General features: G+C 47.3%; 2 protein-coding genes across 2 annotated transcripts in view; one reads left to right on the top strand and one right to left on the bottom strand.

Annotated features, from left to right (window-relative positions):
* CMTM4 (CKLF like MARVEL transmembrane domain containing 4) overlaps nucleotides 1-8,290 on the top strand; it is a 70,187-nt gene extending 61,897 nt beyond the window's left edge. Inside the window, exon 4 of the mRNA XM_032486473.1 lies at nucleotides 551-8,290. Coding sequence (XP_032342364.1) covers nucleotides 551-715 — 165 coding nt within the window. The 3' untranslated portion in view covers nucleotides 716-8,290. The remainder of the gene's footprint in view (nucleotides 1-550) is intronic.
* Nucleotides 8,291-8,883: 593 nt separating this feature from the next.
* On the bottom strand, nucleotides 8,884-17,182 carry CMTM3 (CKLF like MARVEL transmembrane domain containing 3). The gene is made up of 5 exons (XM_032486474.1): nucleotides 16,925-17,182; nucleotides 13,561-13,716; nucleotides 12,463-12,558; nucleotides 11,950-12,070; nucleotides 8,884-10,057 (listed from the first exon to the last, which is right to left on the bottom strand). The coding sequence occupies exons 1-5, from the start codon at nucleotides 17,069-17,071 to the stop codon at nucleotides 10,029-10,031; spliced, it is 549 nt and encodes a 182-aa protein (XP_032342365.1). The 5' UTR covers nucleotides 17,072-17,182; the 3' UTR covers nucleotides 8,884-10,028.
* Nucleotides 17,183-27,130: the final 9,948 nt, after the last annotated feature.

Raw genomic sequence — 27,130 nt, 5'->3', positions numbered from 1 at the left:
TTTTGTAATGGAAGGGAGGTGGTTAACAGGTTTATAAAAATACTAAACTAGCTGCTCTCCCAGGTGTCACTCAGGAGACTCATGGATCATTATTAAATTATTAAAACTCCACTGCTGCCACCCAGAGCTGCCCAGGTGAGAGGCAGCTGGATAGCAGACGGTGGCTCCGGGGCTGGGATTTGGAATGTTAGGCCTTATGGCTTGATGTGGGGCTCACACGTGAAAGAAACCCTGAGTTTTCATCTACATGGTATTTTGTCTACATTGTGTTTTCTCCCTGGGGCAGTGTTAAGAAGGTTCTGTAAAAGAAGCCCTTTTGTGATTTTTTTTTTCCCTTATGGATCCAGAATGCTTCGAAAGGGACCTTAGGCTACTTTTATGTGGGTCAGGTGACCACAGACTTGGCCACGGTCTGACAGCTGAACACTGAGCGGGGCTGGGCGTGGGGGTTACAGCTGGAAGAGGCGGCCACAGCTGGGGTCTCTGTAAGCTGTTGTGACCCAGCTGAGGGCTGACGTGCCTGAGGACTAACTGGGCCTGTTTCTTGTAGATATTTGGCTTCTTGGCAACCGCGGTGTACGCGGTGAACACGTTCCTGGCGGTGCAGAAGTGGAGAGTCAGCCTCCGCCAGCAGAGCGCCAATGACTACATCCGCGCCCGCACAGAGTCCAGAGATGTGGACACTCGCCCGGAGATCCAGCGCCTGGACACGTGAGGACGCGCCAAAGTCCTCCTCCCTCTATCCTCATGCCCGTCCTTTCAATCAAGTTTTTTTTCCCTCATCACGTCAGATTTTCATGTGATTAAGTTGAATTTTGTCCTCTTTGGTAAAAGTTCATTTTGGGAAAGGGTTTTCCAAATGGCCCTGCTGGGAGGTGTGGGCAGGAGAGGCCCACATACCCAGCTGTTCAGCCAGAGGTGGGCAGGAGGGGGCCACAGGATCCTCCAGTTTGGTGGCTGTGGGAGCTGCTGGCATCACTGGCTGCTGTGTCCACTTTAGGTCTTCACTGTCCCTGAGCACAGGCTTCACATCTGACTCTGAGCCACCATGTCATATATATATTTGTGACAAGTCAGGACTTTGGATTAAAGGGGGGCTGCTAGGAGGGAAAAAAATCAAGGAATGAAGGTACAGGGTTGGAACAGTGGGTCAGGAGCAATTCCTGGGCAGCCCCCATAGTGGGCCCCAGGCCAGCTTTAGTGTTGCTGCCGAGGTCCCCCTTCCCCCTTGTCTTCCAAGCCTGGGGCTTCGAGACGCCAGCACAAGCCTGGAAAGCCATGTGTGACACTAAGGGTCTTGGCAATGGGTGTGCTGGTTGAGCTTTGCTGGGTCTGGGCTTTATGGGGATGGGAAAAGCTGATGTCCCCTTAGGATGGCTCCATGGCACTGCTGACCTGCGAGGGTGGGTTACTATTTCCTACCCTGCTGGGAATCCCTTGATTCTTCCTCAAATGAATCACCTCCCTGAATCCCAGATTCTCCTCCAGGAATGTGGAGACCACCTTGTTTTCCAGTTCCCTACCTACCCTGAATACGTTGAGGCTGGGCTGCAGATTTTCTGTCATTTTACCTTCTTGGGTAAAAGCCACAGTCCATTCCACCAGCCTGAACTCCTGCCTATTTGCTGGCATCATGGACCACAGGTGGGGACACACCTCTATTTTAGGGGTATGTGCTGATTTTCAAATTCCTGAGAAGAGTTCTGGAGTGGTCCTGAATAGATCTGTCTAGGATTTGAAAATACTTGAATCTGCACCACGATGTACCCTCTCACTGAAGTTTCAGAGGCACAAAGAGTTGTAGCATCTGTGCCTCAGGGTCATACACACGAACGGCCATTTCGGAAACTGTTGGGGAAAATTCTAATTATGTAAGGTTTTCAACTGATTCTTGATATAGTGAGGATTATTGTGGTGATTGAGTTAAATGAGCCCCTGTGATGCTGTAGTTTTTATCCCCCTGTTAGAGACTAATTGTATCTTTTATGGAAAAGTCATTTTAACTTACCAGGTTTTCACTCTTTGAACTGTTTTTAATGTTTACAAAGCTCACTCTAGTGCTAAAACTTTGTGTTTTACCCTCACCAAGGAAAAAAGATTTACTGCTTGTGGGAAGGTTTTGCATTAACGGGGAGAGTCCCCAGGATCTCGTCCTAGTGAACGGTCGCAGCATCAGCAGTGTGCTGTGTAACGAGAGAGCGAGCATCTGTGTCCGGGTGTGGGGTGCAGAGCACAGGTGAGAACATGTCCACCTGTGCACACGCGGCATTGCATCCTCCCTAGCAGAGCAGCGTCTGATTTCTGGGCCTGGGTGAATTGATTGGGTAGCACTGCAAGGCTGGGGACTACACAGGAAATAGTACTGTGCTGTCTCTGAAGGGTTGGGGTTAGGGGTTGTCTCCTGGAACCGAATATCTGATACAGTCTGAGTTCTGCTGCCATTCCTTTCTGGGGCAGTGACCCGGGTCGCCTGTTCAAACCCCTTGTCTCCTTAGGGGCTGGGGGCTGCCAGTGCAGACCCAGCTAGTCTGGTGGCAACTCCCCTCCCCTCTGTTCCCCCAGAGGACAGCCAGGCCTGGTCACTGCAGGTCTGATGGAGCCCTCTCCCCATGTCGGTTGTGAGGCAGTACAAGCCATGCATCACAAACTCTGAACCTATTATATATAGTGATTTTTGAGGAGATCATGACATCTGGATTTTATCTGTTCATTTTATATATTTATTTTGCATTTGTTGAGTGCTTATGCTTAGTCGAAATGGGGCTTATCTCCCTCTGGGAGTTCCATTGAAAAACAGGGTCACAAAGACTCAGCCTTGCATTAAATGGGGCCCACTTTGGAAGGACCACCCTGAACTTTATCAGAAATCTCCTGCTGGGAATCATGTTACTTGGCTTCAATAAAAAGCCGCCTTTGAAGTGAGATGGAAAAAAGGAATACCATTCAGGCAGGATTGATGCCCAGGCTTTCCCAAGTCACTTCAATAAAACCAGTTTCTCATCAGGTGGAAAGGAGCCTATTGGCCTCCTGAGGGTGTGTTGTCAGCTGCAAGGAATGGTTCTGAAGTCCACCGAAGTTGTAAATGCTGACAGATGATTAAAAAGTGGTGACACCTGTGCCACAAGCCACTTAGGAATTAATTTGCATCTTAGTGTTAGAATCTTTAGAATTATTTATGTCCCTGTAACTATTTAATATCCTTTGTGCCATGAGGCTTTCCCATGGTTTTTGTAAATATATTTTTATATTTAATTAGCTCCCACGACAACCGGAAGTGGCCAGTTAAACGCTAACTGGTGTGATGTAGAGTCTGTCCTGTTACGAGTGGCAGTGTAGCGAGACATTAGGAAGGAAATATAGTTGTCTAGTGTGATGGAAAGACACCTGCATTTTTCTTACGTGGTCTCTGTGTACAAACAAGACAATCTAGATTTGGGGGGCTTAAAAGGACTTTTTTTTTTGTATTGAAGGAAGCTTATTTTTGCATTTAATAGTTCCAATACGGACCAATGTCAGTTTGGTTTGGGGCATTTTTAAGGCTGAGGCAATCTTAGTGTTTCTCAGTTTTCTGGTGGGATGATACTGGCTTTCATAGTTTATGCCAGACTTGTCTACGCTTGAATTTGCTCTTGGAGACTGAATGGTTGAAACCCTCAAGCATTTGGTAGAACCTCTGGTGGTTTTAGATGGATGCAAACACTGACATCTTCAGAGAATGTTTATCTTGGCACTGATTTGGTTGATGCGGTATTTTTCTTTCCCTCTGACTCTCCATTATCCTTTCTTCACACTGCCAAAGGCATGGAGTGACATACCTTTTCCCTTTTATACAGCCCCGGGAGCCTAAAGACGCTTGTTGGCTCTGCATAAAGCCAGGGATGGACAAAGGCAGTTACAGATTAAAATCTCATAATAGAAGTTTGATTTAAAGTAAAGAAAATAGATTTTCACTCTGTGCTACAACAGTCATCCAAGAGAGATTACCTTTGTCCACAGAAAGGTAAGACTGCAGTAACCAGCCCAGTCCCAATGTCCGTGTCTTCCTCGGCAACTTGACCCAAAGTGCCAACATGGACAGAGCCCCGCCTGCCCGCAGGGAAGCCAAGGAGGACCTGGCCTGGCTCTGAGGGCTTGGCTTTGGGAGGTGGATGCCATTGGCAGCCCTTTGGGCACAATGACCACCCCTTGGCTAAAGGCTTGTGCCTGTAGGCAGGCATGCAGTATATCAGACCTCCACCCTGTGTCAGATGCTTCTGGAGAGAGCTTTGTGACTCAGTTGAAAACATTCCTACTTTTTTAAAGTTTGCAGTTTCATCTGTCTGTCTTTAAACTTTCTTATGATTCAGCCTTGGGTTAAGCCACAGGCGGTCTCTGAGGAGATGAAGCACTAACTCTTCTGTCTGCACATGAATGTGAATTCTTGCTTGCAGTGATTGACCCTTGTGTAGCCCCTCCCCCCGTATGTCATGTATATGTGTCCCAAGCTCACCCCTTCTTACAGACTCGCATGTGCTATTTGGGTGGAAACCCCTCGCCTCTCTGTGTGTTTAGGTGGACCAAGCTCCTAATCTCTGGCTCTGCGGGATTTTCTGTGAGTTGTTCTTAGAACCTGTCCTAGCAGATGGGCATTGTGGAGACAACATGTGGCCAATTCAGTGATTCTGGAAGGCACTGGTGATTTAGGTTCCCATTGTGCCATCCGTATTCCAAACAAAGCAACCACGAAGTCTGCATGCCGTTGCCTGATTGTCATTTTCTCCGTATCTTCTTTACAGGGAAATAATGATATTAATCAGCTGGCAAAAGGTGAAAACACTTTCTAGGCCGAGGGCTGCTGCCAATTGATTCTCTCAAGCAAAATTAAAAGTTGCTCCTGCTCCAGGGACTGCCATTAGCTTGTGAGGCCTCCAAATACTTTCTTAGTGAAGTTTGTAGAACCCAGGGGCTCTCTCTTTCCCAGGTCTTTATTATTTCATCAGCACCCACTCCCAGGTCCAGCTAAGCAACAGCCGGTGCGGTGGGAGCAGGGGCAGGTCTGGGAGGTGAGAGGAGGCCCAGACTCTGTCTGTGGGCTCATTGAGAGCACTGGACATGGTGACCCACCTGGGCTGTCTTGAAAAAAAAATGTACTTGGTTAACTACCTTCCTATCCTCTTTGGAAAAGTGAGGTCTTGTGTTCTGGAATACGCTTGAGAGCAGGAGGTGAATGTGGGGACCAGTGTGCCTTGGCGCTCCGGGCAGGCTCCTGGCGTGAGTTTGAGAACCCACGGGTCTGGACAGGTGACTCAGATGCTGGTCTGGGTGCCACCCTAGAGAGGACGTAGACCTAACACCACCCACCTGGAGCTTTGTAAACGTTTCTGGCTCTTTATAAAGTCTTGTATTCTCTTCTCAGCAGATAGCACTGAAATTGTAAGAACTGTCTGCTTGAGAAAGTAATTTGAAATATTTGACCCTTTACATTTCTTTTATTTAGAAACTGTCTCTGAAAGAAAATACCCTCAACATCTGTTAGATCTAGAAGAATTTTCTTTTCAAAACTGAATGTTTTGTTTGACTTTTCTTCACACCAGTAAATGGCATGAAGGACCTTTAGGCTTGAAACAAGAGTGGGTCCTGCTATATTTTCCCTTCTTTTGGTCCTGATTATCTTCTTATTCTATTTGGATATAATTTCTCAACCTTGGGAACTTTTTTTTTCCTTTCTAATTTTTAATTATTCTGCAAACATTAAAGAAAAAAATTACCCATAAGCCAGTTGAGTCTGAATCAGTGGCAGCTTGCCTAGAATAAAGTTTAGTTTATGGTTCTTTGAATCATCTGTCTTTTTTACAGGCTTAGTTTGTTGTCTACAGTTTTTACACCAAGACTTAAATTCTGGTGAATTGTGATCTAGACGCCGTAGAGTGGCATGTTTTCTTTGGGATGCGTTCTACACCAAGGCAGAGAGCCTTCATTCAGGGGTTAATAGCCTGGACTGTAGTGAGCTATATCAGAACTGTTGTGGTTCTAATTTTGAATAGGAACTTGTCTCAAATGACCTTAACCAGCTTTGTTGGTAGGATTAGGGAGCGGTCCAGTTTCTTTTTGTACTTGCACTTCAGAGGAGAGAAGGCATGACACAGTTGATTTGACAGTAGTTTGTATGGGATTCAGTGATAGCCTGAGACTGTCAGAGCTGAGTCCTCTTTGGAGGCACTGCTGAAACCCAATAAGAAGCACCCCCTTTTATTAGGAAAGCCACCTGCAGGGACAATCAGGAAATGAGGACAGACAGGGTCGTGGTACCCACACAGGCAGGGCTGGGTCTGGCTGCTTCCCTTTGTGGGCCACTTTGCTTTCCTGCCTTTTCCAGAATCAATTTTTGCAAGTTTCAAGACTGTTCTCCTCTTTGTGAAAGTGAGGAAGGCAGATAGATATTCACGGCTTGGAGGAAGACCTGACTGGTCCCAGGATGCCTGGCTGGCTCCCTCGGAATGGCCCAGGCCCCTGAGGCACCACCTCCTTCCAACTCCGTAACCCATTTAAAAATGAGTTTTCACATCCTGCCTCCTGATGCAACTGACATATGTGGGTAAAACCAGTGCTTTTCATAACTTGATTCTGATGTGATTCCCTCTAAGAGAACGCTAGGGGTCAAAACTGTTTGTATATGTTGAAATTTTTAGGGGTTCAGGAACATATGGTGGAAACACTTAACTATTTATTACAGGTATGAATTTTTTTTCCCCAAAGTAGGTAATTACATCTTTGTATATTTTAAGACAGATAATAATCACTTCACCTTTGGTGCCTTCCATGTGTCAGTCACATAAACACTCTTGTCAATCATGGAATTGAAAAAAAGATGTACATTTAGTTAAACCAGATAACACTATTTTTGTAGCATGATTTTAGATTCTGTCCTTTTAATATTGCTTTCAGCAATGCTGGTTGTGAGGTTTGGTCACTTTCCCTTTAAACTTCGTTATATATTTTAAAAAAGAAAAAGAAAGAAAAAAGCCTATACCCCTGGCTTTTCCTGTCTCTTCTCTGTTGCTTCTCCCCAGCATCTTATTTCTGCTTATTTAAATGGTCTGAGAGTAAGACTATATTTCTGTGAAATAGTTATTAATCAGTATAACTGCATTTGGTATTTTTTTAACCACTTGTTCAGTTTGAACAGCCACTGGTCACCTCAAACAGTAAGAGGAAAGTGGTTCCATTAAAAAAAAAAAACCAGAACATTCTCGGTGCTCTAACTTCCCCTTCTTTGAGTCTAAAATGGTGAAAAGCCCGTTGGGGCTGGGGAACCAGAGGGTGTTCTCTGGCTGGTGTCTCTCCAGCTGTCCCTCCGGCTTGGCTGCAGGTCTCCCTCTCCCTGCACAAGATGGGCTTCCAGGTTAGGGGGGGCCTCCACTGGTCTCCAGCTCACCTTCCACTCCGATCTCACAATTGGTTTGTGGATGCCCTGGGTAGGCTCAGTGGCCCTTTCTGGTTTTCAGCCTGAACAAAATAGGCCCCTTGCTGTGAGGAGCTTGCCAAAATGAAGACACATAACAGGCCAGCTGTTCCTTTTGCTTTCCCACCCCTGCAGAACTAAGTTACATACGGTCTGGTCAAGAAAAATCTTGAATAAACCAGCTGAGCCCATTGTAAAATGAAGGAATGGATTTACTGAAACATAAAACTGTAGCTTTTTTTTTTTTTTTTTTTGGTTGCTTTGAAGGGTCAGAATATGCCATTTTATAACAAAGGAAGTCATGTCAGATGGCTGTGATAACTCCCATGCCATTACTCGGTACTTGGCCCAGTGGTACTTGCGGGAGGGGGGCAATGTTAATTTAATAACTACTACACTTTGCTTCTTAAAAGTCTGTTTCCTTTAACAGTGTAGACACAGCTGTGGGGTGTTCTGAGGCAATGCCCTTTTGGCAAACTGGTTTATGCTGTTGGTGGGTCAGAGCTCCCACCCTGGCTTCTGAGGCCATCACACATGTCTGGGGTGGGGTACCACCTGGCTCTGACCAGTTCTTTGGTTTATCCATTTGGAGTGGTTTGGGGCCCCAAAGCCTTTGCTTCTGTTGGTTTGTCCCTGACAACAGACAGAACTTCACATTGCCCTCAGTTTCCCCCCATTATTTCTTTTGAAGGACCAATTTTTCACAGTACTTGTCCTGATTGTTTTCATAGTGTTTGAACCTGTATTTTTGTATGTAGAGGGAAATAATTTTCTCAACACTAATCGCTAATAAATATTGTATTAAATTGTCATGAAGGAGTTCTTGTTTAATAAATGGACACATAAAAATGGCATTTTCATTTTCTTTGCTCTGCCTTGCCTCCCTCCCCTTCAAAGGCTGCTGCCTGGTTCCTGAAACAGGCCAATGGGGTGAGTGGTGAACACAGACATGGTCGGGGGATGAGGCCTCCGAGGTGTTGCTGTCGACAGGCAGCTTGGCTGGACAGCAAGGTGGAGCAGAAACACCCCCACGTGCCCGTCAGCTTCTGCATGTTCTGCTTTCATACGTGTCTCCAGAATGCATTGTATGTGGAAGTCGGGGCAGAATGCCTCAATCCTTCCCATCGGCTGGGGCCCAAACGCTGACTTACTGTGGATGTTATGTGTGTGAGACCCTGTGCCTCATGGGGGGGACCTAGGCAAGTCCCCAAACCTTCTGGCAGTCTCCTGGACTGGTAAACAGGATCGTGTGAGGAGTAGAGAGCACGAAAATGCCTAGTGGGGGCCTGGCCTGGGAGCAAATGCGCGTGTCTTGTTGCCAGAACTTGGAGTTGCCAGGATTCACATGGCGCGTGGGACCTGGTCTGGGCCAAAGCACGATACCTGACAGCGTCGCTCTGGGTGTGTAAGGTTTTTTTTTTCCTAAACACACACACTCCAAGCAGGAAGTCAGTTTGGTTTAATCCATCATGGCTTTTTTCAAGGTAGGAGATTCACATGCAAGAGAACAAAGGTTACAAATGCCCAAAAGATAGGTCCAGAACTTGGCTCATTCATGAGGCCTCTAGGGTCACAGGAAATGCCATCTAAGAAGCTGCTTTTGTGTAAAAAGAGAATTATATATAAATTTGCAAAATGACATTGAAGATACATGCACAGCATAAGGTCATTAGGTGAACACAGAAGGCACATTTCACCTCTCGTGAGAGTCAGACACCTGCTCTGGTGTCTACAAGCACAGTGTCCTGAAGGCCCGAGGGCCCCTCGCCTGCTGACAGCCCTCAGGGACCCAGGGAAAGAGCGGGTTTTGCTGGGCCTGCCCAGCTGCCCCTGGGGCTGTCACTGCTACTTTGTTGTTTGAAGCCCTGGATCTTTTGGACATGGTAAGTTAGTCTACAAGCTTTACTTTGAAATAGTCTTAGACCCAGAACAGTCACATCACCTAAAGAAGATTTGGTCTCCAAGGATGTGAGGTGTCAGTTATGGGCATTGGGACCCACCCTCTCCTAGGTCATAGGGCAAAGGTCAGTTGTCTCCCTGCTTCAAGAATGAAGAGGGAACTGGTGCTCCTTGAACAACAGAATCTTGGTGGTATCATTCTCGACAGAGTGGCATGAGCAGGGGCACCAAATGCAGACAGAAACCACTGGGGCCTGGCGGGCTGACCCTGAGCTGGTTTCTGCCTTCTTTGTGCACCACCACCCGTGCCCCCCAGCATGAAACGCTTCCAATGACGTGGTAACAAGGCTCCATCTGCTTTGTCCCTTTGTGCTTGTTTTTGGTGGAGAGGTTAAAGGACTTTAGGTTTGTGGGACAGAAATGAGAAGTGGCAAAATATTCACAATGCTGTCATGAGCAGGGAGATTGAACAGTGCTAAGCCAAGGGGTGCCATCTTGTATACTGGGCTCAGGAATGCCACGTTCGGGCTGTGAGGAGGCCGCTCTGTCAGCAACTCCTGCTGCTGCTTGAGAAGTCACAGGCTCCCTGCCAACACACACGGTCCCCTGGCCATGCTCCGGCCAGCCCGGTCAGAAGGTGCAGGAGCGGAGGCCCGCGTGGCTCAAGCTGCCAGGGCAGGTCAGCCCTTTAGTCAGAGTCAGAATCAGAATTCTCTTCTGAAAGGAAAGCAAAGGGGATGTTTGGCAGGAGTTTTGGGGCCAGTGGTGCCTGGGAGCCGTCTCTGGGGAGGTGCTTTGAGAACTGCCTTGGGCCTGGGTCCTTCACAGGCAGCCATTCTCACCTCCAGGGTGTAGCCCAGTGGAGGTGGGGAGCCCAGATGCCCCTTCTTTTGAGACTCCCGGCCCTCCCGTCTCCCTGGGCCTTTCTCACCTGGGGTATTAGGGTTGACATCTGCCCCCAACCCTACCCCACAATTCAGATCCAGGTGGGACTAGCTATTGTCCAAGAAACTAAAATATACTGCAAAATCAGGAAGCTATTTTTTAGCCCTTTTAAAAAAAGTTTCAGTCTCCTTTGCCCCAGGTGTTTCAGTGTCACCTGCCTGGGGACAGCACGTGCTCAATGGGGCGATGTCAGTTCTCCGAAAGCCACTCCCCCCTTGTCTTCCTGTCCAGCCACGTGTCACTGCTGGTCCTGTTCCAGAGAAGCATTTCACCTGGACGGGAGCACCTGCTCTTTATACTTTTTTGTTTCCCTTCCACCGGCCTCATTTCTTCTGCCTGAACACTCCTAAACATCCATCAAAACCCAGCCTCCTGGCTGGCACGTGGGGTGGGTGTTCCCTCAGCTGCTTCATCCCTACCTCTGTTAGCTCCCATTTTGCTGTTACAGTTGACATCTACCCCAGGCTCCTCCTGCCCTAGTACGTGCCCCATGTGTACATCACTACTCTGTCTCTGGGTCTAACTCCTGTCTGGGCTGAACTCCTTGAGGGTAGGTAGTTGGCCTGGCCATCTGTACATCCCTAGGGCCCAGCACGTGGCAGCCTTAGCAGGTGTTTCGGTCAGCAGATGTTGACACAAGGGCCAGGTGGAATCAGGGGACACCAAGCTGGGGTGAGTTTGGTGCTGAGCCAAACATCGGATTTACTCAGCTGCAGGGAGCTGACATCTGCCTCTCCATTTAAAGTCTACCTGTGGGTATGGAGGGGGTGAGGCAGGTAAATGGACTCTAGGCTACAGAGCCATGGAGCTGGGCCCTCCATTCCCAGGGCAGCTCCGGGGCTTCCTGGCATTTCTGTGTTGGAGCCTCCACTGGAGGCTGTGCCTGCCCTTCTGGGCAGGAGAGCCCAGGGCTGTGGCTGAGGATGGCCTGAGGGGAATCACAAGCTCCAAACCAGCTGTGGTCCCTCCTGACACACACCTGCAGGGCCGCCCCCACCTTGTGCCTCGCCCTGTGCTGGGGACATGCACCCTGAGGACATGACACATTGGTATGGCTATGTTGTCACTAATGGAAAAACCAGCCATCCAACTTGCAGTGTTATTTTTTAATCAGGTTACATGGCCAGCAGCCACTCTGAGCTGAAGGATGGCTTGAGGGGCCAGAATGTCTATGGCACTTTACTTAGTTATAAAAAAACAGAACAAGCCTGAGCTTGCCTGGCTTTGCCTGGGTGCTGTGGATAAGATTGAGAGCTTGGTTCACTGGCCCTTAGGCCAGGGGCAGGTGAGACTGGGGCGAGGGGGCTGCTTTAGGGCAGGTGGCCACTCTGCAGCCCAGTGGATGGCACTCAGGGAGTTGAAGGGTAGTGACTGGCCGCCCTAGGGGCTCGCAAGGGGTTTCATGAGGAGGAGGTCCTGGGGGTGCCCTCAGCTTGCCCTTCCTGGAAAGGCTGAGGCCCCGGGGAACCCTGTGCTCCCTGGAGGGGGCTGGTTTCATGCTCAGTGCCGCATGAAGGGATATGAGAACCAGGCTGTGAAAACACTTCCTGCCTGTGGGGTGAGAGGATAGGCTGTTGCTCCAGCCTCAAACTAGCCAAGTGTCCCCAGGGGAGAGCAGGGCCCCTGCAGCAGTAGTCCCAGGTGATCACAGGGTGGCCACCTACCTTCTGCCTTGTCAGCTGTGGTCTCGTCTGCGGAGTCTCCTTGTTTGAGGAATTTGGCCATGTCATTAAAGATCAGGTAGAAGTCAATTGCAAACACAATGGTGGCAAAGAAGCCAAACACCTGTGGGATACAAGGGACGGGTGGATGGGATGTGTCGTCCGGAGCTGGGTGCCTGGGAATGGGGAGGGCCAGCCCGAGAAGCCGCCGCCCCAGCCTTGCAGCCTGTTTTCCTCTGCTTGGAGAGACAGCTTAGATGGACGTGCACAGATCACTTCCATTAATAACAGGTAGGAAAGTGAGCTGTTAACTTGGTTTGGCAAACAGCCTTTCCAAACTCTGGGCAGAGTAAATCAGAGGACTTTAGAGTCACTGAGACCCATGTGAAAGCCCAAGGGACCCAGCAGAGGCAGAATGTGCCCCAGGCGCTAAGAGGGGCACCCACTGAGGAGTGGGGTGAGCTTGAGGGGGCAGCACTGGGCACCCCCCTCCCAGTGGGTAAGGTGGCTACTCACCCCAGCTGCTTTGGAAGCCCCATCCGAGTATTTGGCGACAGCTGTGATGGAGATGGCGAAGTAGATGAGGGCCGCTGTGACACAGCGTAGGAAGTCCTGGGGAAAAGGGCATGGCCACAGGGACCTGAGCTCCCTGGACTGGGGCACAGCATGGGGAGGGGGCCGCTGGGAGCTAAGGCAGGAAAGGGGCTCAGAAGGGCACTGTGTGGCAAGAACAGGGCTGGGATTTCACCTTCAGAGGGACACACACCCGGCCTTCCGGTCCAGCATCCATAGGGCTCCCACCCTGTCCTGGCCCCACCTGCACTCCCTGGTCCTCCTGAACCTCTGCTCCTGCCTCTGCCCAGGTGCCTCGTGCAGGCTGCCGTCCTCTGCCAACTAGACAGCAGGGTATGAACCAGGCCACAGCTCCCTGTGGCTTCGCTGGGATGCAGACTTCCCCATTTGACGGGCAGGAAGTTGGAAACCTTGTCACCTGCTTCCTCTGGTTCTCCAATGGGGGGATCAGGCCCTGGGCCTTGCTTTGCCACATACCTGTGGCAGATCTACTTATGTATCATGGTTTCTGCCTACCCGTCCCTAAAATGGGGATGGGGGTGCAGCCCATCAGGAATAATACTGGATGTGAAGTCAAGAGACCAGGGTTCAAGTGCAGCCTTTGCTGTCCCTTCTCTCTGACTCGTTTCATTCAGCAAAATCTGGAGCGGGTATCTGGGCGATAAACAAGTTGCCAGATGGCTGAGGTCTGGAAGACCTGCAAGTCCTCAGTTAACCTGCCCTGCCCATGTGGAAATGGCTTGAATTCCTGCAGCTGAGGCTCATTCTGACAGCTCCAGTTGGGAGCACCAGTGCCACCTGATGGCCAGGGCTGAGGATGCCGTCTGGGGTTCACAGCCTTACAGAGGGGCACTGGAGCAACCACATGCTCTGGGTCAGAGCTGCTGCGTGGTGGGGTCTGGATTATCTGAGACCCTGTCTACCCACAAGGCTCCAACCAACTTCAAGTGGACCCTCTAGAGCACTGAAGAAAGAGAGAGGACCAAAATGTATGACTCTGATGGCCAGCCAACCCTCTCCTCCTGGGGCCCCAGCCCTCACCATCATGGGCCAGAACAAGCCCTGCCACTTGTCATTCAGCTGCATGGCATCAGCAAAGAGGAAGTAGAGGGCCAGCAGGAACTCCAGCAGGGGCGCCATGAGGAAGGCAGATGCTGAGGATGCCACATAGCAGATGAAGGTGATGAACGAGAGACCCTGGAAGGTAGGGGAGAGAGAAGTCAGAGCCTGTGTACAGCCCCTCGCCCAGTGCTCCTCCAAGCCAGGCCCTGCAGTCAGGAATAGAGGTGGCTCCAGCCAGCGTAGTTACCTGCCCACCGTCCTGCAGCTGCAGGATTAGAACCCCATCAGCCCACACCCATGCTGCCCCCAGTACTTCTGGGCATGGCTCCGCATCCTGACCTCAGGCTAGCTCCCTGCCAGGATCCAATCAGGAAGCCCCAGAGCCTCCCATGTGTGTCCACCCTACCCCAGGAGGCCACCTCTTGGGGCTGCCCCACCTCCATCCCAGCAGGCTCTAAGGCGGAATCGACCCCACTCAGATGGTGCCCAACAGGGGAAAATCAAACCTAAGCAGTCTCAAAGGCAATCCACTAAGCAGGAGACAGTTTCAGAAAGTTAAACCCAACACCCAAGATTTGTGCTTTTCACTGAATGAAAAATTTACTTGGAAAATAATACACAAATCTTGCACTTTAGTTAATAATATGCATGATGAAGTGTTCAGAGTTGAAACGTATCAATGTCTGCAATTTACTTTAACACATCAAAGAATAAAGTGGATTGATAAGATACATTAAAAGCAAATATAGCAACGTGTTAACAATTGTACAATCTAGATGGTGGGTATATGGGTGTTTATAGTCTAACTCTTGGCTTTTTAAATATATTTGCAAATTTTTATAATAAGAAAAAACCATCCAGGAGAGGGGGTGTTGACACTGACACTTCATGCCCTGCTGCATCATTCGTCCTGCCTTTGTGAAAAGTGGGGTGAGGTGTAATGAGGAACTGATTAAGAATCAAAGTGTTTTCTGCAGCCCTGTCCACACACTATGGGTGGCAACTGATGCTGGAGGATGCTGAGGCCCCCAGTTAGTTCTGCAGACCATGTGATGGGGCTGTTCACTGGGCCAGTGCCCACTGAGGCTTGTGGGACCTCCTCTGATCTTCACTACCACCCATGCACCAGGTGCTGTTCACAGCTCACTTTGCAGATGAGAAGAATGAGGTTCAGAGGGATGAAGTGACTTGCTCAGTGTCATGCAGCTAAAAAGGGGCATCAGAATTTGGACTCAGGTCTGGCTGACCCCAAAACTGGAGTTCTGAAGCAACCCTGCCATGGGTATGCTGGTCTTTATCTGTTCTGGTTTTGGTTACTGTGGCTGGGTTTGAGCACATCCATGGCTGAGTAGCTCTTAGTGGGGTCCTGGGGCCCCGTAGGGATGATGCCCAAATGCCCCACAGGAAGCAGTGCAATGGTTTCAGACATGAGCTGTAGAGATCCCACCGTGTATCCACGGCACCCACATCTGTCCTGATCATGGCTGTGGAGGTAGCTGAGCCCAACCTGAACAGGTGGGAAACTAAGGCACAGAGATGGGCTGAGAGGCTGCCAGAACCTCTGATGAAGGCAAGGCCACCGGACCCTGGTAGGGCTCTATCCTGTACTTCCTCTGTCAAAGGTTGTTCTGTGTCCCTCCTCTTCCTGTCCCCTACCCTAAAGCCTGATTTGGAGGATCCCCCTCTAGATTCTGCTTCCCTGATTTTTGGTGGTGACTTCCTCCCCCTTCCTGCCTATGTCAGCCTCAACATTTGCTTGGTCCTGGGGGCAGCCAGAGGTGACCAGAGAGAGGCAGGAGTAACCTAGGGTGAATCCCCTTGCGTCTTCAGTGCCCACCCCTCACCCTTCTTTCCTCCCCTCTTCATCCTCCTAGACTAGATTCCTGATAACCAACTACACCAAAGGCCTCCTCAGTGCTCTGGCCAGCACCCCCTCCACCCATGAGGTGGGCCTGAGCATGGTATGGCTGGGGTCCCCTCAGTGGAGGGTGAATTCAAGGCTTCTCCGCAGAAGTGGCTCCCATCAATCTCCAGGGTGCGACCCAGTGGCCAACAGGAGGCGACTCCCTGGACTGTGAGCTGTGAGTCCTGGGCCCTGATGTCTCATCTGGGAGTTGGGCAGGTGCTGGGCAGGTGCTGGGCAGGTGCTGGGCTGACCTCACGGGCAGAGGAGGTGGTAGGACCACCTCCTGCCATCTGCCCTGGGTGATACAAAGGAGAGGTCAGGAGCAGAATTCTCTTTCCTCTGATTCCACGTCCGTGCTGTCACTTGGCCCTAAACTGACCCATGTCAAATCCCCTAGAGGCTGGGCCTCAGCTTTCTTGTCTGCAAAGTGGGAAGGACAGGGATTGTCAATTTGCTGGGGATCTAAGCAACAAATGCTCCTCCCTCTTTCCGCCTTTCCTCCGCCTGGTCTCTTCCTCTCCTTCCCTCCATGAAGGCCCAGCACCAACCCACCACCCTACACGCGGACAGGGACAGTGCGGGAGTTCTGAGTGTCCAGAGGACAAAGACCTGACGGGCCACGGTGGGGCTTGCGGGAAGGAGGAAGGAGCTCAGCGGGGGCGGGAAGGCTGGATCCTAGAGAGGGAGGGGAGGAGGGGGATGAAGTCACCCTGCTGGGCTCCTGCCCCCGCCCCTCTGCAGCCCTGGGTAGGGGTGGGCTCCCAACGCGCCCCACTAGAGCCGCCCCGGCCTCACCCAATCCCGGGGGTCCCCCCTCCCAACTGGCAGCACTCCCCTCCGGCTTCCGCCCGGCAGCTCGAGGCCCGGTCGGTCGTCCCTGCGTCCAAGAAAGCGGGCAAGGGCGCCAAGAGCCGACCCTGGCCTGCGACCCGAGGGTCGCGAAGGACCGATTCCTCCCGGGTCCGGCTGGGGCGTTGGTGGGAGGGTTTGAGAGCCGGGCGCCCGCAATGGAGGCTCGCAGATGTAGGGAAGCAGCCCATCCCAGCGGCCCAGAGAGGGCGGAGATGCCCGAGGTCACACAGCGCGGGGCGGAGCTCCCGGGGCTTCCAGCTCCGCGTCGGCCGGCCCCCTCCCCAGCCTTGCCTGAGGCCCCCCAAATTCGGGTTAAAGCACGAAGGCCTGGGTTCGGGCCCCGCCCCGCCGCAAACCAGCGGCTGAGCTTCCGCGAGCCCGTCCCAAATGGGTGAAGTTCGCCTAACTCTGCTCAACTTCGCGGGGCCCCGAGGGGGACCGGCCGGCCGGGGCGCCGGGACCTGGCCGTGCAGACGGCGGCGTCCGCCGCCAGCCCCACGCCAGGCGGCTGCTAGCCGGGGCGGCCGTGGGGGGCTCGATGCCGCAGGGGGCGGGCCGGGAGGGGGCTGGGGGCGCCGCACTCACCGTCTCCGCCAGCAGGAGGCGGCCTTTGAGCGAGCAGAGGAAGGCGCGCGCCGGCAGGAGGGCGAGGAGCCCGGGGAGGGCCGCGCGGGGCTCTGAGTGGCGGGCGGGCTCGGGGTCCGGGGCCGGCTCCGGGTTTGGGGGCCACATGGCGGTGGCGACCCGGGCCGAGGCTCAGCCTCGCTCCTCTCACCCCAGAGCCCGGGAGGGAAGCGGAAGCCCCGACTGTGCGGAAGGAGAGAGGGGCCAGATTAGCTCGGCGCGGGGGCGCATCCCCCCGCCGCTCCGCCCCCGCCGCCCCGCCCCTCCTCCTTTCCTGCCCCGTCCTCCTTCCTCCCCTGTTTTCCCCTCCTGCCCTTTTCTCTTTTTCTTCCCTTCCTCCGTCTGCCTTCCTCCTCCTCTTCTTCCCTTCTCCCCTCGGACCCCGGCTGCCCGGCTTGCGTAGGCCCGCCTGGTAGCAGTGCTGGGCTGGGGCTTCACCAGACCCCTGCACTCTCCCCTCACCCCTGTCCTGGCGGGTAGAGACCTAATTATTGAGGCCACTGAACACCCCGTCGGAGCTCCTATCCATCTCTCCTTGCCCAGAAGGTTGTCTACACTCGCTGTCTCCGGCCTAGCTTCCAGCCCATGAGCGCGTCGGGGATCCAAGAACCTAGGCGTCCAAACAGCGAGACCTCTTTCTTGTCCTGAGGCTTTGACCCAGCCGTCAGCTCCCCGCCCCACTCCCACTCTCTTTCTCCCTTTGCCAACCATCCCATCCTTGGCCAACCCAGCCTCCCAGGCCTCTTTGTTGACTGCCCAGCCCTGGATTCGGCACCGCTGGCCCATTTCATCCCAAGAGGACTCCCAGAAGTACACCTTGGAGCCCCAGCCCCTACACAACACACACGTGTCTCCAGGTCGTCGGGAGTTGAGTGTGACCAAGACCCAGCCCATGACATTCTCACTACGCCTTCGCCTTCGCAGTCTCAGGCCAGCTGCTATCCGTCCTTCCACCCCAGAGCCAGAGATCTGGGGATTGGCATCCTTCTCCCTCCCCCTCAGAGTCACCCATCCACTGCACATCTTCGCATCCTAAAGCTTTCCTGAATCTCTGTCCACGTCTCACTACCACAGCCTCCATTAGATCTCAGACCACTCCTGTCTCCTCCCTGGACTGTTGTGAGGGTGTCTTTAGGAGGTCTCTCTGTTTTCTCTCTTGGCAGCCAGAGGGATGCTTGAATCACCAATCACGGTCACCTCTATTCCTCTCACCTGTAAGGGTGAGAGGGTCTTGGTATAGAGACTAAAAACAGCCCCTTGTTACCTTCTCCTCTCCGTCTCTTCCACCCATATACCTTCTTACCTCCTCCATGCTCCCTTCTGCCACAGGGCCACTGTAGGTGCTGACCCCTCTACCTGGAATGCTCTTTCTCCACCTTGTTATCTGATAAACTCCTCTCTATTTTTCTGTGATCATGCTGCAGTGTCACTTCGTCAGGAGACCTCCCTGACCTTTCTACCTAGGTAAGAGGCATTCATTCACTCATTTTTAAAATTCATTCCACAGCAGTGCTAGAAGCCTACAATGCAGGGGAACCCCAGCTCTTTTTTTAGGGGGGGGGGGTGGATGAACCCTGAATGTGTGCAGAGAATCCTGAATAAGATGGATCCTGGTAATAGATGCCTGGTTGTTTCAGAGCACAGCCAGGCAGCCTGTGTGGAAGAAAGGACTGAACTAAGGGCCAGGGGAGAAGACAGATCAGAGAAGGCGTGAGGCCAGATTGTAGAGGACCAGACCCTGGTTTTTGGATTTTGCTCCAGATTTCCTGGGAGGAGGCACGGTAACGGTTAGAAGAGAGGATGACCTAGTTCTGATCTGTGTTAATTAAAATATAGCTCAAAACTGTAACTCAATAATACAAAGAAAATAAGCCAATTTAAAGACTGGGCCAAAGATTTGAACAGACGATTCAGCAGATGTATGAGTGTCCAGGAAGCATGTGAAAAGATGCCTAATATCATTCGATATTTAGGAATGTAAAGTCAAGTCACAATGAGGTAATACTGTACACCTGTCAAAATGGCTTTGTGAAAGAGGAGGCTACTATTTAAGTGCTGGTGACAATATGGAGCAACTGGAACTCTCATGCACTGCTGACAGGGGTGGAAATTGTTTCCACCACTTTGGAAGACAGTTTGGCAGTTTCTTAAAAAGTTAAACAGACACTTACCATATGACCCAGCCATTTTACTCCCTAGGTATTTACCCAAGACAAATGAAAGCACATATCTCCATAAAGGCTTGTTGGTGGATGTTTATAGCAGCTCTATTTTTAATAGCTTCCCCTGGAAACCACTTGTGTTCCATCAGCAGGTGAAGGGATAAACTGACTGTGGGACATCTATGCAATGGAATACTTCTCATCAATAAAAGGAATAAATCATCAACCAGCGCAAAAACATAGAAACATTTTGCAGATATGTTGAATGAAAAAAGTCAGACTCAAAGGGGTGCATACTGTGTGGTTCCATTTTTATGAAATTCTAGTACAAGGGAAACAGGTATGGTAACAGAAGTCAGATCAGTGGTTACCTGGGGCAGGAGAAACTTCTTGGGATGCTGGGAATGTTCCTTATTTTCACTGGGGTGGTGGTTACAATAGGGACATACATATGTCAAAATACATTAAACTGGACACTTAAAATGGGCACATGGTATTTCATGTAATTTATATCTCTTTTAGTGAAAGGGTTCTGAGAAAAAAGAAAGTACAGTGATTGATTAGAGTAGCTGAGAGGGCAGGCAGAGCTGGGGGGGGGTGCCCCTGCATGAGGTGACTGGATACCCATGACCACTGCCCATCCTACGGCCAGCTCGGAGCTCCCCAGGGGTCTGTCATCCCACCCCGCCCCAGCCCAGAACCCACCACTCAAGATGGTACCAAGCATTGTCTGCTGTGGGATGAAGGAAGGTGGCCCTTTTTTTCCCTTGTGTAACGAATATTTTCTCTTCTCCTCCACTTTTTATCTTATTCTTTGTGTTATAATTAATATTATCATGCTTAATTTTGTTGGTTAATTAGTTGGCCACTAGGATCTCATTCAGGTGGGCTCCTGTGTACCTCACACACCCCATCCTTTTAAAATTCCCTTATTTTCTGACACTGTAAGATGCTTCAGGTTCATTTCATATTCTCCCCATCCCAGCCCTAGGATCAGCTGTTCTTCCAAGAAGCTCCGGTGCTTTTTACTGGAGAATGGTATTTAGCAACTAAGATCTCTTGGGGCAGTTTTAATTTGCATTTCTCTAGTTATGAGTGGATCAAGCTTGTTTTTTTCCCCTGTGTAAGAGGCATTTGCATCTCCTTTTCGAGAACTGACTTTTCACATCCTTTGCATATTTTCTTTACTAATGGTTGGTTTTTAAAAACTGATATACAAGAATGTAAATATTCAGGAAATTAATCCTGCAATGTGAGTTATATTTTTTCTTGTCATTTGTCTTTTACTTTGCATTTTTGCCATACAGATTTTCTCTTTTAGAACCTGCTGTTCTTCTCTTTGGATCTGTAAATGTAGGGAATGACAGTAGCAGGGTCCCTGATGCTCTCCATCCTTATATCTGTGGATGTGCCTTTCATGGTCATGGTGTTTTGCTCTTTTGATAAACCTCTGGATTCATTTTCTTAGTGTTTTATTTGGAATTTTGGCTGTGATTTTCATAAATATAATTGACCTCTAGTTTTTGTTTTACTTCATTTTTTGTGTGTGTTATCCTTTATTTAAGTCTTTCTTGTTTCCTAAGGAAGGCATTTAAAGCTATAAAGTTTTCTGTGAGGACCATTTCAGCACACCCCTCAAATATTGCTCTAGTTTGTTTCCATTTCTAATTAGCTTGTTGTTTCAGTTTTATGTTCCTCCTTAATCCAAGAATAATTTAGAAGAGTATTTTGGACTATACTTTTGTGGTTAGTTTCTAATTTTATGTATTTTATTCAGAGAGTTCTGGATGTTCTGCTTTTTGGAATTTGTTGAGATTTGTGTCCTAATAAATAGTCAATTTCTGTGTATGTTCTATGTGTTTAAAAAGACTGAATATTTTCTTATTTGTTGGATACAAAATTTATCTATGTATGTATTATATATCTTGTTAATTATGTAATTTAAACCTTCTGTATACTGATCTTCACTTGATATATTGACTTATTAAAACAGGTATTAAAGCTGTTCAGTAAGGTTTTGGATTTATTACTCAGTCCTCGCATTTCTCATAGTTTTTGAGCTTTTTGTTTGAAGATATGATGTTAGATGGATAAATGTTATATATTTTGTTCATTAGAGTGTAGTAAAGAGCATAAGTCTTGGGTTTAAACCCTGATTCTACCACTTTCTTAACTTCTCTGTCCTCAGTTTCTCCATCCACAAAATGAGGCTATGATATTACTTAAGTCATATGGTTATTGTAAGGATTAAATGTGTTAATGTATAAAAATATCCTAGAACAGTGTCTGGCATATAGTAATTTTTTATTAGCTATTATCTAATAAAACATTTTTCTTTTTCCTAGTGAATGCTTTTAGCTTTGAATTCTGTTTCATTTAATGTTAAGTTCACCACCCCTACTTTCTTTTTGTTATCATTTATCTGGCATGTCTTGTTTATACTTTTCTCATATAAGTATTTAATGCTATAAATCTCTAAGTACTACCTTAGTTTCATCTCACAAGTTTTAATATATTGTGTTTTCATTTTTGTTCACTTCAACATATTTTCTAATTTCTCTTGAGACTTTACCTCACAGATTATTTGGCAGTGTGTTATTTAACTTCTAAACATTTGGAGATTTTCCAATTATCTTTATGTTACTAATTTCCAGTTTAATTCTATTATAGTCAAAGAACATACTTTATGTGATTTCAGTTCTTTTAAATTTATTGAGGTTTGTTTTATGATTCAGGATATGGTCCATCTTGGTGAATTCTTTGTGTGCACTTGAAAAGGAAGTTATTTCTTGAGTGAAGTGTTCTATAAATGTCAGTTAGATCCAGTTGATTGGTGGTGGTGTTTAGTTCTTCTGTGTCCTTGATGATCTTCTGTGTACCTGTTCCATCAATTTCTGAGAGAGAAGAGCTGACATCTACAACTGCAGTTGTGGATTTGTCCATTTTTCTTTTCAGTTCAGTCAGTTTTTGTTTTATACATTTTGAAGCTCTGTTGTTAGAAATATTCAGTATTATTATATCTTCATTGGGTGAATTGACTCTTTTGTCATTATATATAGTGCCCCTTTTATCTCTCGTGATTTTCTTTGCTTTATACTTTGTCTGATATTAATATTGCCACTCCAGTTTTCTTTTGATTGGCATTTGCATGGAATATCTTTTCCCACTGTTTTACTTTTCATCTATCTGTAGCATTATATTTAAGGTGGGCTCCCTGCAGATGGCATATAGTTGAGGTTTTTTTAATTCATCTGGCAATTTATGTATTTTGACTGGTGTATTTAGACCACTTACACTTAATGTAATTATTTATATATTTGTATTTAGATTTTTTTTTTGGTTTGTTTGTTCCTTCTGTTTTTTATTCTCATTTCTCATCTTCTGCCTCATTTGGGATTATTTAAATTTGTTTTAGTATTCCATTATAACTTAACCTGTTGAGGTTTCTTTTAAACTCTCTTTGTACAGTTTTTTTTTTTTTTAGTGTTTTCTATAGGGATTACAATATATTTGCTAAACTTTTCACAGTCTAATAGAATAAATATTTTACCACTTCAAATACAATGTAGAAACTTGACCACCATATTCGTTCTTTTATCCTCCCCTAGGGCTTTATGTAATAGCTCATACATATTACATCAACATAGTTTGGAAGTCCCATCAGATAATGTTATGATTTTTACTTTCAAGAATCAAGCACATTTTAAAGAACTCAAAGACAAGAATATTCTGTTTGCCCAGGTATTTACTATTTCTGGTATCATTTCCCTTCTGTCTGAAGAACTTCCTGTGGCAGTTCTTTCAGAGCAGGTCTGCTGGCAATGCTTTCTCTCAGTTTCCCTCCTTTTGAGAATGTCTTTATTTTGCCTTCATTGATGAAAGGTATCTTCACTGGATATAGAATTCTGGGTTGACAGTTCATTTCTTTCAGCACTTGAAAAATGTGCCACTTCCTTCTGGGTTCCATGGCTTCTAATAAGAAATCCTCAATCATTGTTTCCCTGTAAGTAATGCATCGTTTTCCTCTGGCTGCTTTCAAGATTTTTTTTTATCTTAGGTTTCAGAAATTTAATTATGCATCTGAGCATGAATTCTTAAAAAATTTATTCTGTTTGGAATTTACTGAATTTCTTGAATCTGTAAATATTTGTCTTTTGCCAATTTGGGGAAGTTGTCAACCATCATTTTTTCATTTTTTTTGTACCACACTCTTTCTCCTCTCCATCTAGAAATCCATTGCTACAAATGGTAGACCTTTTGGAATTGTCTCTGAAGTCCCTGAAACTCTGTTCATTTTTTTATTTTTTTTAACCCCTTTTATTGAGATTGGATAATTTCTATTCCTCTTTCTTCAAGTTCACTAACTCTTCTTTCTTCTCCATTCTGCTATTAAGCCTATCCAGTGAGTTTTGTATTATCAGTTATCAGTTCTAACATTCCCACTTGATTTTTAATATCTTCTACTTCTCCTCTAAGACTTTCTATCTTTTCATTTATTCTTAGAGTGTGGCTATATTATTCTCTTTCAAGTCTTTGTCTAATCATCCTAACATTTATCTTATTTTGGGGATTATCATCTTTTCCCTCATGAGATACTGAGATTTGTCTGGCTCTTCATATGCCAAGTATGTAAATGTATCAAATGTCACTGAATTATTTACTTTAGAATGGTTAATTTATATTATGTTAATTTTGCCTCAATAAAAATTTTAAATATCCTTTTTAAAGACGTGACAAAGTACTGATACATACCAAACATGGGCAAAACGTGAAAACATGCTAAGTGAAAGAGGCCAGACACAAAAGGCCACATATTGTATGCCTCCATTTATAGGAAATACCCAAAGTAGTCAAATCCATAGACACAGAAAGGAGGTTACTGGTTGCAGGGGCTGGGGGAAGGAAGGAATGGTACAGAGCTTCCTTTTGGAGTGATGAAAATGTTCTGAAACTAGACATTGGTGACGGTTGCTCAAAACTGTGAATGTACTAAATGTCACTAAGGTAAATTATATGTGTATTTTATCTTAAAAATTTCAGGTTGATATGTCTAAGGCTAAGGTGCAATTCTTTTTTCATTTTTTCCTCTTTTTTATAGCCAAATACATGATTTGACAAAAAGAATTCCTCTTAGAATTAAAATATTTTTGCTGCATTATGTTTTTTCTTACTTTTATTCTTTTTTAGCAAGTGTTTCTCAGTGGTAATTTTGGTGTCATTACCTGCAAAAAAAAAGTCTTTTATTTGCCTTCCCACTTAATTGCTAGTTCCCTCCAAACTTTCTAATATCCAGGGTGACTTTTGATCTTTGGTTTTGTCTTCTTTTCAGGAACATCTTTGTGCTGTTTCTCTCCCTCTGAAAACTTTCAGATTTTTCTCTTCTTATCCCCAAGATAAGGTGGTGAGGATCCTTTTCCAGTAAACCTGCTCACCACTAGGTGGCCCCTTTCCATCAGAAGGCTAGCTTTTCTATAACCGAATGCTTTCCTATTGTATCTGGTTGTTTTCTTCCCTCTCTGTTCTTGCCTTCTGGGGTCCTTTTGAGATGGTTGTTGAACCTCTTGGATTTAGCCTGTCTTTCTTATTTCTTCTAAAATAGTCTTCTTGCCTTTTTGCTGTACTTCGTGGGAGATTTCTTCGACTTTATTTTCCTGATCACTATTTTTCCATTTTATTGAACCCTTCTGTTAAATTTTAAAATCTGTCATAGTTCCCCCACCCACCAAAGAACTATTGTTAGCTTATTGCCCTTTCTACAGTCTCTCTCATGCTTTAAGGACCCAGCATCCATCTTTATTCTGAGCGTACTAGTTAGGGTTTTTCAGGATCTGTAGGTGATTTGCCCATTCCCAGGCTGTTCCTGGCAGATGCATACCTGGTGTAGTTTTGCTCTGAAGGGGCATCTTCCTGCAGTCTGTGGTGACCACATGCCTGACCTGGGGTCCCCTTCTCAGCATGACAACTGGCTGCCTGCAGTCATGGTCAGCTTCACTTCATGACTTTTCTTCTCATGTGTGGAGAAACTGCCTGCTTCAGAGAGCTGCCCCCAGGGGTTGAGCGGAGTGGCCAAAGTAGTTTAGCAAGGCCCACCCTTTTCCACTGGGTTCTGAGCACAGTCATATTTATATTACGCTTTTAGATAAAATTTACCTGTGATGAGACACACAGTATACAGTTGGATGTTTTGATCAGTGTATACACCTGTATAACCAGTTCCCCCAGTGAAGATGTAAAATTTCCTCATAATCCCCCAAGTTCCTTCCTTCCCCTTTGTAATAATTCCTATCCTCCACCTCCTGAGGCCACCACTGTTTCCATTTCTTTCACTATGTTTTCTGTTTTTTTTTTTTTTGCCTTGAGGTATAGTTGATTTACAATATTATAATAGTTTCAGGTGTACAAGTGATGGTATTTTTATAGTTTATACCCCATTTAAAGTTATTAGAAAATATTGTCTATATTCCTTGTGCTGTACAATATGTTCTTGTAGCTTAATTATTTTACTCATGGTAGTTCATACCTCTTAATCCTCTACCCCTATCTTGCCCCTTACCACTTCCCACCAATTGTTTTCTATATCTGTGAGTCTGTTTCTGTTTTGTGATATTTATTCATTTTATTTTTTAGACTCCACAGATAAGTGATAACATCTAGTACTTGTCTGTCTGCATCTGACTTATTTCATTAAGCACAATACCCTCCAGGACCAACTATGTTGTTGCAAATGGCACCATTTCATTCTTTTTTATGGCTGAGTAATACTCCATTGTATATATTCCACATCTTCTTTATCCATTTATCTGTTGATGGACACTTAGGTTGCTTCCATTATCTTGGCTATTGTAAATAATGGTGCTGTGAACACTGAGGTGCATGTATCTTTTTAAATTAGCGTTCTTGTTGTCTTCAGATGTGTACCCAGGAGTGGAATTGCTGGATCATATGATAGTTCTATTTATTGATTTTTCATGAATCTCCATACTGTTTTCCATAGTGACTACACCAATTTACGTTTCCACCAACAGTGTATAAGGGTTCCCTTTTCTCCACATCCTTGCCAACATTTGTTATTTGTGTTTTTTTTTTTTGATGGTCTTGTTAAAATTCTCTGTTCATCTGTTCTTTCCCCTAGTTCAGTTAGCATTTTTATTACAAATACTTTGAACTCTTTATCTGGTATATTATGTTACATTTTTTTCAGTTTTTTTTTAATTTATGCTTTCATTTGAAACAAATTTATCTGTCTCTCATTTTGCTTCATTTTCTGTCTCTATGAAATTAGGTGAAACGTTTACCTATCCTGGTCTTGGGGGGGGGTCTGTCCTGTTGTGGGAGTGTCCCTGTGCAGTCTGTGTGTGCCCAGTGGCTTTGGTAGGAGAGCTGGATTTGAAATGAGCACGGGTCATGTCTTCCCCCAGGGTATGCTGTCAGCTGTCTCCCTGGTGGGAGATGGGGCTGGAGAGCCTGGTGTGAGCTAGGTTTCCTCTTATGCCCAGTGGCTGATACCACCTTATCGGGGGCGAGGGAGGGGCCCAGGATTCTAGAGCAGAAAACCTGAAGTTCATGTTCCCTCTAAGTGTGTAATCTCCCTCCTCCCAGCATTGGCACCTTCTCCCCAGAGGGGAAGAGTATTGAAGAATGAGGGGCCAGAGTGGGCACTTGACATGGGCCAAGGCACACGCAGGAGCAGTGGTGGGAAACTGGCTAGAGCCCTGGGAAGTTCCAGTCTGCTTCCTCGGCCTTGGCCTTGGTCCCAGGAGGAGTAAGCATGCATGTGTGCACTCTTCACAAGTGGAGCCTAGGTTTCTTACAGTCCTCTTGTTAGTCCCAGTAGTTTTTTAACCAGGTAAGGGAACTCGTCCTCCTGGTGTCAGAGCCCAGGGCTGGGTGCCCAGTATGTGGTTTGAACTGCTCACTCTGCAGGGAGGATATCTGAACCTGTGTAATCCCCCTCCTCTTCTGTGTCCCCTCCCAGGGGTGCAGGTCTTGACCTGATTGCTTCTCT

This window comes from Camelus ferus, chromosome 9, assembly GCF_009834535.1.
Source record: "Camelus ferus isolate YT-003-E chromosome 9, BCGSAC_Cfer_1.0, whole genome shotgun sequence".
NCBI lineage: Eukaryota > Metazoa > Chordata > Mammalia > Artiodactyla > Camelidae > Camelus > Camelus ferus.
The sequence above is the reverse complement of the archived record's forward strand: the minus strand, read 5'-3'. Positions and strand labels throughout refer to the sequence as shown.

What these genes read in the sequence shown, in the direction of transcription:
- CMTM3 (XM_032486474.1), bottom strand. Translation starts at nt 17,071, where the DNA reads ATGTGGCCCCCAAACCCGGAGCCGGCCCCGGACCCCGAGCCCGCCCGC. An exon ending in GCTTGTTCTGGCCCATGATG is followed by an intron (nt 12,559 to 13,560) that starts GTGAGGGCTGGG and finishes CCTTTTCCCCAG; the next exon opens with GACTTCCTACGCTGTGTCAC. An exon ending in GGGCTTCCAAAGCAGCTGGG is followed by an intron (nt 12,071 to 12,462) that starts GTGAGTAGCCAC and finishes TGTATCCCACAG; the next exon opens with GTGTTTGGCTTCTTTGCCAC.